Genomic DNA, 10,695 nt, shown 5'->3' on the forward strand with positions numbered 1-10,695 from the left:
TTTCAGGAGTAAAAGAAGGCGTTTTAAGGAAATTAGTTCTGGCTTTTAGGGGATGAGGACTTCCTCTGAAAGAGTTAAACTGAGACCAGCCATTCTGTTTAGCCAGCGATCTTCAAAGACCGCAGGGCACCTGGTCTAAGGTCACTAGGTGAGGGCCCCTGACCTCTAAAAAGCACAGCAGTCACCCAGGATGTGGACAGCCCAGATAGACCTCCAACACCAGAGCTACGGCGTACCCCTCTCCCAAAGACGATGGCAAAAATCCTTCCAGGTTCTATTCTCAGTGAAGTATATGTTTCACTTTCCGAGCACCGGAAGTGTCATATCCACAGAAGTCTGCAAGTAACACATAAAGCTTTAAACATGCTACTATCACGTTTCTATGAGTCAGTCATTCCTTCTGTTTTTTTTTTTAATTCCTTTTCACTGAACATCTAAAGGAGCTTCGCTTATTTTGTATCTTTGAGAATGAGCTGTTACTCTAAAGCCAACTGTTCAAAGGACACTTTTGTATGTGTCTATTTTCAAAAAGTGTAACCATTCCTGAAGGCAATCTAAAATATATTCTACTCTTCCCAATTTTCCCATACAGGGCGCATGGGACACAGTTAACTTTCTCTTGGCGAATGAGGCTTCTAAGAATTCAAGTCTCCAGTTTCAGTTCTGGCTTTGTCGCTAGTTAGCTTGTGACCTTGGGTAAGTAATTCAACTGCATTGGGTCTTAATTTCCTCACCTGTGAAATGAAGGGCATTGGGTCACATGATGATTCTTGCTTTTACAGCTCTCACATGTTACGATTCAAAGACAATCAAGACTATCAATTATCGCCTGTGCTAACTGTAAGAATTGTTGTAAGAATGTTGCCAGGACACTAGAAATGGCTCCAGACAGTTGGGCTAAAGTAATAGAAAGCAGACGGAAGTCAATGACTTTTATTCTTCCTACCTCCTCCGAAACCCTCTCTATTCCATCAGCTGTCTGTTCTATCAACCTCCGCTGACTAAGCGGTGGTCTGTTTCACCCAGGTCCAGCAAAGCAAGGTACACAGGCTTTGTGATTACAATTTGGTGACCAGGGGGTTTGTTTACCTCTTTGATCCAGGAGCTTGGGCACCCCTACTGTAGATGACCGTAGCCGCCACAGCAACAAGCCTGATCCCCAGTTAAGGTTGGAGGCGACCTGAGAATACATCCTTGTAACTCACACATTCTTTGCGTTCTAAAAATGCATTGCTTTGGGGGAAGAGCGTTTGAAGCAAAAGTGACAACAGAAAATAAACCAATTTCCTTTCTACTGATGCAGAAGCTGTATGTATGATCCCTCTGTATTATCCCCACCGTCACCTTTGTGGATTCCTTGACCCTAGCCCAGTTGCTGCTTTTTTGTCTCTTCTGCTGTACAACTTGTCCTTGTGTAAGATACATTTTCCAAGTCATTCTTGGAAGCCAAAGAGGGGGTCAGAGTGGCAGGAAGGAGATACCATTGGTGGTTTCCTATACTCACTGCTTTCCCAGTTAGCTGGCCTTCTTAGTCCCCTGAAAAATGATTAGTTAAAAAAAAAAAAAAAAAGCTTCTTAGCCATTGTAAATACAGTACCCGAAACACTATTTTTAAGCTGCTAACAAGCATGAAAAATATGCATTAAACCACATGCTTAGTACCTCAAAGAATTCAGGGAAGTTCCTCTATGTAAAAACTAAAATGAAACAGAGCATCTGATAAGAATTGCAATCTACCTTCTTTGCCATGCACTATTTGCAGTGGTTTCATGTGCATTTAGGAGGGACATGATTTAGTGAGCACAGGCAGTGGTTGATTTTTCACTCATCCTAGTTTAAAATGTTAGTAGAAAGTAGACAGTTAAAAAAGAATTGGGAGTTGGTCAGCCTAGGAAAGTGGATGAAAACTGGACATACAAATGGAATATATGTAACTCATGTCAAATTAGAAAAGCAGCCAGAAAACCAACTATGAATATTTGAAGCCTTGCCAAATGGGTCCAGGTCCTTTGGAAAGAGGCTAACGGTATGGATGGTGTATCGCTGGGAATGGCAATAAAAGACAACTATGCATTATACCTGTAAGAAATGAGAATAAAAGCCACTTTTCTCTACAACCTTTCAATCTCCAGGTGCTGTTATTTATTCATGTCTAAGCTTAGAGTATTATTTTCTGTTTTCAAGTTAGCTTTTACACAACACAACATTAATCTCAGAATCTACTCTTCCAAGTATTACACAAGGTGACGATTTATAGAAAAACAGAAAAAAAAAAAATCCTTTCCTGTTCGCAAGCTTGGGTTCCTTAGCTCACAGAGCCACATTTAAGAGTGCTTTGTTTCAGAGGATGATTAGAGTGGCACCGTGGGTGCTGATTATAGTAGAGCTATTTGTACTGCCCAAGTCTGGGCACTGCATTATATTAAAACTTCCATTTTGGGGTATGTAGTGACTAAAAATTCTCTCCTAGCTTAAACTTGGCACCAACCATCTATCTCAGCAGAAGCAAGATTATTGAGTACAGAACCACAGGAACCCAGCATTTTTCTTCTTTTATACTCATACAGGGGGAAAAAAAGACTCAGCTGTAGCACCTATGGTTTCTCCATTCTTACACGGAAATTTTAAGCATTGTGGGTTCCTTCCCAAAGTCTAATCAGCGGGTTGCTGTGACTGGATCAAATTAAATCAGATGTGACAGGTCATTGTCCCTTGCATTAATAGATCCCAAACTTTCTAGAAGTGGGATGAAATCATTCAGCTGCTTTTTAGCAGAGGCAGAAAATGATGAAGCCCCTTCTGTACTAGAAAACAGTTCTTGTTGACTCTGGTTTCCCTAGATCCCTTCTGTGTCCAACAGCTCATCATCTGAAACTGCATTTACCTGGTGCATGTCTCTGACACAGCAATGATGAAGAGCTCAGTTCTACAAAAGCTACAGAGCACAGGCTGCACCCAAGGATGGTAGGATCAAGGGAAGAGTAAGGCCAGAAAGTGAGGGTGAGTTGCTCTAGATTTGTCACAACTCAAGCCACAAGCTCATGTTGGGGTAGTACATCACTGCCATCTTTAACACAGGCCTGTCCTAGTGACATGTCCCTATTTTATCCATTCTTGAAGATCGCCATGACATATGGATTTAAAAACTCAAGTTAATTAGGTATAAATAGTTATGTATCACTTTAGAAGAGTTTTAGCCATTTTATTCATACATGTCAACAAAAGGGCAGTGTGCACATGTTCTTACATTATTTCTCCACGTTAAAAAAAAAATAACATTTCTGGATATTCATTTTATTAGGCATCTACTATTTGCCTGGTTCAGTGCTAAGTGTTTTACTTGCACTGTCATATTTAACCCTAAAAAAACCTTTCATGTTCATATTTCTTATTGCCCCTTTTTTACAGTGGTGTTGGTGAGAGAGATTGTTATTTGCCTAAGATCTGATGACTTGTAAATGACAAGCAATTGCAGCTAGTAAGGCAGTACTAAATGTGTGTGTATATATATATAAATAATGTATATACAAATAATAGATACACATATATATGGATTTTTCCCACATTAAAAAGAAAAGATGAAGAGTATGCTCTTAGTTTTAAATTTCAAAGAAAGAACACGGATATCAGAACCAGATAGGTCTGCAACTCTGGCAACCTCAACAGGATTTCTCAACCTGTTTTGGATGGAAAGTGTTTAAATGATCTCTTTGCTCAGCCAATCACTTAGTGCTCCCCGTGCTGTCTCTCCTGCTTAGGGAAAGAATAGCAACAAAAGTTCAAGACTTAAGTAGAGGGCTAATGAAATTTTGATAAGAAAAAAAGAAAAAGAAACCAAACTTTATATACAGTTTTCGTGTCTTTAGAATAATCATCTCATGAAAAGGAGGATAAAGTTTTGAAATAGCTTGGAAGGTGGTGAGGGTAATTTTCTATACTTAAATACAATGAGCTACAGAGAAGTTTGGCTACACAATTTCAAAGACTCGGCCCAAGTGGGCTAAAATTCAAAAGTTAAAAAAAAAAACAAAAAAACGGTGGTCTCGCTATTTCCCACGATCAAAACTACCCTCCCATAAATCTGAATCCAATCCCAGAAGTATGTCAATAGCTGGTTGTTTCAGATTAGATTTATGACATAGGGCAGAACCGAGTAGGGGCCATATATGTTTGAAATATATCCAAGCGTGTTTAGGTAAAGTCAGCAACAGTATTTAATGCCAGTAAAAGCGTGGCATATTCCTGTGACTTAGAATCCCGCACAGTGGATACTGTATGTGTGAGCAGGTCCTATACTCTTTTCCCCCCTGCTGGCAGACCCTAGTCACTAAACGCGATGAGAACTCCTTTGACTGAGAAGGTATCACACATCCCTAGCAAGTATCTCCGGGGCTGAAAAGCACTTAAGACCCAACTCGAGGAGAAACTGAGAAGAGTCAGGAAATAAAATATTTCATTCTTCCCAGACCCATCTCTTGCCCCCGAAGTGCTGCTGCCTGGGTGCTGCCGCTCTTAAAGACCTCTGCAGAATCTTGAGTCTCCCCAAATTTCAGCCCATTCGGAGCTGAGACAAGGTGAGGTCAACGACGGGTACGACCAACACACCATTTATCTCAACTGGGTCTGGTTCGTTTCTAGCCTCGTGGGGGCCAAGCCTCACCACGAGGGAGAATACTGGAGGCATGGAGGAACGGGAATGCAGGAGAGAAAAGGAGAACGGGGGAAGACCTCCCGGCCACACTTCTTTCTAGTAGCAACAAAAAAAGAAGCCGCATACTGACCTAAATCATCTCTCAAAGGCGCTTTATAAATTACAGGGACAAAGGGAGGGGGTGGCGGGTGGCCTGGGAATCCTACAGACACCCTACCCTCTGACCCGCCCCCCTCCCCCTCCAGCACAAGGGAAGGAAGACAGAAAACAGAGCTCAACTCGGCCATCGGCGAGAAGCCCCCCTCCGATCGCCCATCCCTCGGCCCCCCTAGGAAAAAATCCACGGAAACGCCATACCCACCCCCTGGGGCGGACACTCCTGCCCCCGGGGTTCCTAGAACCGGAGGCCGGGGCATTTACTTAGTTACATTTTTCTTGCTTACTCATTTCCCTCGAGCACCCAACCCCCCGTTCCCACTCCAAAACCCCGCTCAACCGCCTACCCTCACGGCTCCAGCCCCCCAACAGAATCCGGTGCCCCCGCGGCGGCGGCGGCGGCCCCCCGAGCCGTCCCGGTCACTAACCTGCTGCTGTAAGGGCATTTCCGAAACCAGCCTGGCTCCGGGGGGGAGGTGGGGGGTGCCGGCTGGAGAGGGGGCCCGGAGGGCCGAGCGGACCGGCGGCGCCGGGCGAGGGCGGGCGCCCGTGGAGGGGGGGGTGCCGGGGAGAGGGAGGGTGGCCGCGCCGGGGCCGGGTGCGAGGGCGCCGGGACGGTCCCAGGCCAGGGAGCCGGCGAGCAGGAGGAAGTGGGTGCCCCCTCTCCCCCTCCAGCGCCCCCTCCCGCCGCCGCCGCCGCCGCCGCCTCCCCAGTCACAGGCGCGTCCTCCGCGCACGTGTGCGAAACGTCACCGGCGGGTCCCGGGGAGAGGGACAGACCCAGGCGGCGGGACGGGAACACGGCGGCCCCCGCCCTCCGTCGCCGGGGGGCGGAGAAGGGGACAGGGCGGGGGGGAAGGAAGGGGCAAGGGGAGAGGCGGGTCAAGGGCAGGCCCGGGGCCCGGCGAGGAAGGCCCGGGCGCTCGGGCCACGCGGGCGCCGCCGCGGCCACCGCCGGGATGCGCGCAGGCCGGGGCCGCCAGCGCGCGAGCCCCTCGCCCCCTAGACAGCCCACGCCCGGGCCCGCAGCCGGCTCCCTGCTCCACCGCCCCGCTCCACTCCCCCCAGCCCCTTTGTTGCCGGGAGTTAACAGATCCCCAAATGTGTCAAAGCGCAAGCTGGCAGAGCCCCTGCACTCCGAGCACGCCGTAGGGACCCCCGGCTGCCCACGGGCCTCGGAGGCCGGAAGGGGGAGCCGTCACCCCCAGGGCCCCCACCCCGGTTTCCAGCCCCCGGAGTCTCCCACTCCCCAGTTCCCTACTCCCTCCTCCACCCCCTTCTCCATCCGGGGCGTGACCCCTTCCTACGCCCGAGAAAGAGGAAGCTTCGAGTTGGAGGGGAGGGGAGAGTGGGGGTAGGGAAAAGTGCAGGAAAAGAAGAGGCAGGGGGGCCGCGAAAAGTTTCGGAGTGTTTGATGTGGTTCGCGCCAAGGCGATCCCCGCCGCCCCGCGCTCGCGGCGGAACCCCCCGACCCTCCGGGCGCTGGCGGGGGGCAACACACGAGTCTTTAACAATAAGCCCTCGCTGGAGGGGCAGCCGCCGAGGCCCGAGACGCTCGGCCCCGCGCCCCCCACCAAGGGCGGCCCAGCAGCGCGCCCACCACCCCGCGCAATGCGAGCCCACCTCCCGCCCGGGCTGGGGACGGTGGGGACGGGAGGGCATTTACCGGAGGGCCGCCGCCGCCGCTGCCGCCGCGTCCCAGCGCTGGTGGCTGCTGCAGCAGCCCGGCTCTGCCGGAGGGTCCGTGCGGCGTGGTGTAGATGAGGCTGCCAGCGGTCTGCTCCACGCCGGGGGCACTGGGGAGGAGGGGGCCGGCGGCGACGGCGCCGCTTTGGAGGGAGGAGGAACAGGAGGTGGTGGAAGTGTTCGTGGTGAGGATCTGGATGTACGCGCTCGGGGCGGCGGCGGGGAAGCCGGGGCTGGCTAGCAGTGCCCTTTTGTCCATGGAGGCTGCAGCGGCCGCGGCGACGACAGCCGCCCCCTCCCCACCCCCGGCGGTCACCAGGTACTGCTCCAGGGCGGGCTGGATCCCCTTTCTCATCTCTCGCTCCTGCTGTTTTTATTGCTATGGTAATATTAACGTATTGTTTGCAATTTCTTTTATTATTTGCAGTCGGAGTTTCCAAGTCTCTCCTTCTCTCCTCCCCGCCCGGCGCTTCCGAGCCCCTTCTCTCTCTTTTTATTTTTCCGCACCGCACCGGCCCCGGGGGCCAAAAATAATCGGGGCCCTGGAGAGAGGAGGGTCCCGGCCGCACGGATATAGGGCCCCGAGGGGGGATGGAGGCGTCGGGGGCGGCCGATGCAATGGATTGCGAGGCGGCGGCGGCAGCCCGAGTGCTGCGGCCGGCAGCTGAAAAATGGCTCCAGGAAGCTGCTGCTGACAATGAATGAAGGGATACGGTTTACGCGCCAAGGTCCTCCCGCGAAACTCAGATTTCCCGCCGGCTTTTCAAACCATATTTGCATATCCCCGCCCCTCAAGCCGCCGAGGCCCGTTCCCACAGCCCATTGGGCCTCTGTCTCATTCCTTCCATCCCAATCGTGGAGTACGGCCGCGACTTGCCGGTTTCAATTGGCTGCCGCGCATCATGGTTGCCGGGGCGACGGGACCCCTATTTGCATAGGCTTCCTTGATTGGCTGGGATGGAGTGTGGGTTTTAGGAGGTGGGGGGTAAAGTCTGCCTTCTCTCCCACGGAAGACCACGCCTTATACAGGCTCCTCCCCCGTCCCCGCCCTGCAGCCGGGCGGGCGCTGCTGACCTGGGCAGGGACTCGGCGCCCCGCAGACTCAGTGTGGATTTAACCTAGAGCGCAAGTTTCGCTTTTGGAAATTGTCAAGGTGACCAAGGGGACACTTTTCGGAGACTCGCTTTCGTTTGACCAGTAACCGTAATAGGTGAACGACAGCGAGAGATTCTCCCAAGTGTGTGCCAAAGGCAAGTTGGACCTTGCAAATGACGCCTGGCAGGTGGAAACTGAGCCCTTTAAATCGTGGGTTTCCCCCTTCCTGAATTCCAACCAATGCGGCAAGAGCTGATCCCGAGGCCGAGGCTGACAGACAGAAGCATGTGGGCAGACAGAATCGTGGGGGCAGAGGGTTCGACTGACGTGGTTGCGGGCACCATTTAGTTACCATTCCAGATCATTTCTGGTAGTTTCATTATTAGCCTGATGGGATTTAAGTAAAAGTTAACTCCGAATGTTTTGCCAAGTGAAATCTTATAACGAATTTTGAGTTCAGCAGACACCTCCAACCCCTCACCCTCTGGCCCAGAAGCACCCAGGGCAGTTAATCAGGGCTAACCTAGGACTGATCGGCGGGTTTCTAATCCGCCGAACGGTAATCCGAAGAAGTACATGCTTCCCACGATGACGTCTTGCTCCAAACAAACGCTGCACGCCTGGCACCAGCACTTTACAATTTTGGTTTCCTAGCAAGTTCTTTGACAGGACGACCCAAACTTATTCCAAAATATTTTCAAAGAATTTTTTAAAGTAAACTAGACATTGCCACCAGAAAAATATTAAATTATCGTCAAACTGACTTCTGTACTGCTGCAAGTATTCATGGATTTTAAAATTGAAGATTGCACCTTTGAGACTGAGCAGGAAAAGGACCCTGAGCAGGTTGAAAGAAAAGGTGTACATAGGTCAGGTCATCATTTACAGTTCCAGTCACTGAGAACTGTACAAAATAACTGATGATCTGGTGTTTCACTGGGTGATGAGCATTGCAATATCTCCAGCCCTTTTGCAAGACTATTATTATTATTAATTTCCAAAGCTCATATACTCAGTCCTATGAAAAGCCTGAAAAAATATATCAGTCTTATTACCTGAAATAGGGTGAGGTCAAAGTATTGTTAAAACTTGCACCAGGCTCAGGAAAATTTTGATTTTTGCATTCAAGCTAATTGAGGATCCAAGGCCCAGTACCCAAAACTTTATTAACATAAATGATATGTGTCATCAAACTGACACTATCTTTAGGACAGATTAGGTGGTATTCGTAAGGCATCAATGCCTCATTGGGCTAGAGGCATAAGGTATTAGCAAATGACTTGATCATCAGTGTTACCCACTGTGGGTCACTGTGGAAGAAACTAGTAACTACTTGGATATCACCAGTTGTGGAATGTCACTGGGCTTTGCCGTTGGCTCAGCAGTGAAGAATCTTCCATTGTAGGAGACACGGGTTCAATCCCTGAGTCAGGAAGAACCCTTGGAGTAGAAAATGGCAACCCACTCCAGTATTCTTGGCTGGAAAATTCCATGGACAGAGGAGCCTGGCAAGGCTACAGTCCATGAGATAGGAAGAGTTGGACACGACTGAACAGCAATAGCAGAATGTCCCTGGCAGCGTGAATTGGGTGAATATAGTGGGGTTGTGGAAGCAGCAATGGTACAACAGGCACTCTCATTACAGACCTGCATTGTAAGATGAGAGACAAGCCTAGGACGTGGGACTGTGCACAGGGTCTCTGCCTGAACTCCTCACGCTCCTCCTTACTGCCCACGGTAAGATGGATAGGACGAAGTCACAGGTAGCAAGTGTTCACCACCTAGACCCACCCCTGTGGTTCTAGTTTAGAGAGCTGTGAAATATTTATCATTCTACCTTAGCCAAGTACATTTTTTAATGTAAGGTATTTTAAAGACATGTCAAAGACATGTTTTGACGTGTTATGCTTAGTGAACCACAGGATCGGGTGGGAAGGGTTCAAAGAGAGAAGAGGAAGCGCTGGAAGTTAATTTGTGGAGAGGTAGCATGTTTTAGTAGAAAGAAAAGGGGATTTAGAGCCAGAGTGATCTGGGTTTAAATTCTGCCTCTTCTACTTACTGGCTATCTAACTTTCATCTTTAAAAGCTTGTGTTGTTGTATATTAAATGAGATCCCATATTGTTAATACTGATATTACAAGATTATGATGAAAAGGAGCAATAATAACAGCACTTTAATGAACAGGTATTTGTGATTCTGGGCTTCTCTGGTGGCCCAGCAGTAAAGAATCTGCCTGCCTGTGCAGGACAGTTGGTTTCAATCCCTGGGTCAGGAAGATCCCCTGGAGAAGGAAATGGCAACCCACACCAGTGTGCTTGCCTGGGGAATCCCACAGACCATGAGCCTGGCTACACTCCATGGGGTCACATAAGAAGAGCTGGACGTGAATTGGTGACTAAACAACAACAATTTATGATTCTACTTGTTTGTGCAATTGCGCTGTAGCTCTTTTTGGTCCATTTCTGACTCAGCCTCTAATCTTCCCACTGCTGCCGGATGTCCACTTGCCGTGGCAGCTTAGCTTTGTTCCAGGGCAGGAGCACAGTCGAGTCCTAGTTAGGGGGGATTATAGGATCCTGACTCAGAAGTTCAAGGTAACAAGGTCAACTTTGCAGCTCCTACTCCAACCCACTCATCTGTCGGTGGCCAGCTTCTGACTGGTCCCTAAATCTGAGCCCCAAGACCTTCCCTCAAAGGTCAGACTGCTCTAGCACAGGAGCCAGACTGTTCTTGCCAATCACTCTCATGCTCTCCCTTGCTCTGACAATGACCCAAGGCAACTAATTGTCCCAGGATTGGCCCCTGATTCTGTTTGAATGGTGTCAGTGCCCCCAAAACGCATCTTCGTACTAACCTCTAGAACCTGTGATTGTGACCTTATTTGGAAGAAGGGTCTTTGCGGATATAATTAAGCTAAGAATCTTGAAACAAGATCATTCTGGATTATCTGAATGGGCCCTAAATCCAAGAAGTATTCTTAGACACCCAAAAGAGAAATGTGTAGAGAGGGCGAGATGGCCGTGTGAAGACAGCAGCAGAGGTTGGAATGAGGAGCAGAATTTGAAGAATGCCGGCAGCCACCCGAAGCTGGAGGAGGCAAGGACCA

At 49.5% G+C, this 10,695-nt stretch overlaps 1 protein-coding gene across 2 annotated transcripts in view; it reads right to left on the reverse strand.

Moving 5' to 3' along the window:
• E2F3 (E2F transcription factor 3) overlaps window positions 1-7,143 on the reverse strand; it is an 85,412-nt gene extending 78,269 nt beyond the window's left edge. Inside the window, exon 1 of one of the 2 annotated variants that reach the window (XM_055406200.2) lies at window positions 6,474-7,143. In XM_055406200.2, the coding sequence (XP_055262175.1) occupies window positions 6,474-6,848 (375 nt within the window). In that variant the 5' untranslated portion in view covers window positions 6,849-7,143. Of the gene's footprint in view, window positions 1-5,235; window positions 5,539-6,473 lie in introns of those variants that run through there. The other variant, XM_088831024.1, reaches the window with a different exon arrangement.
• Between the last annotated feature and the right edge of the window lie 3,552 nt (window positions 7,144-10,695).

Source organism: Moschus berezovskii, chromosome 23, assembly GCF_049115385.1.
Source record: "Moschus berezovskii isolate FMDL1 chromosome 23, NW_MosBer_1.0, whole genome shotgun sequence".
NCBI classification, from domain to species: domain Eukaryota; kingdom Metazoa; phylum Chordata; class Mammalia; order Artiodactyla; family Moschidae; genus Moschus; species Moschus berezovskii.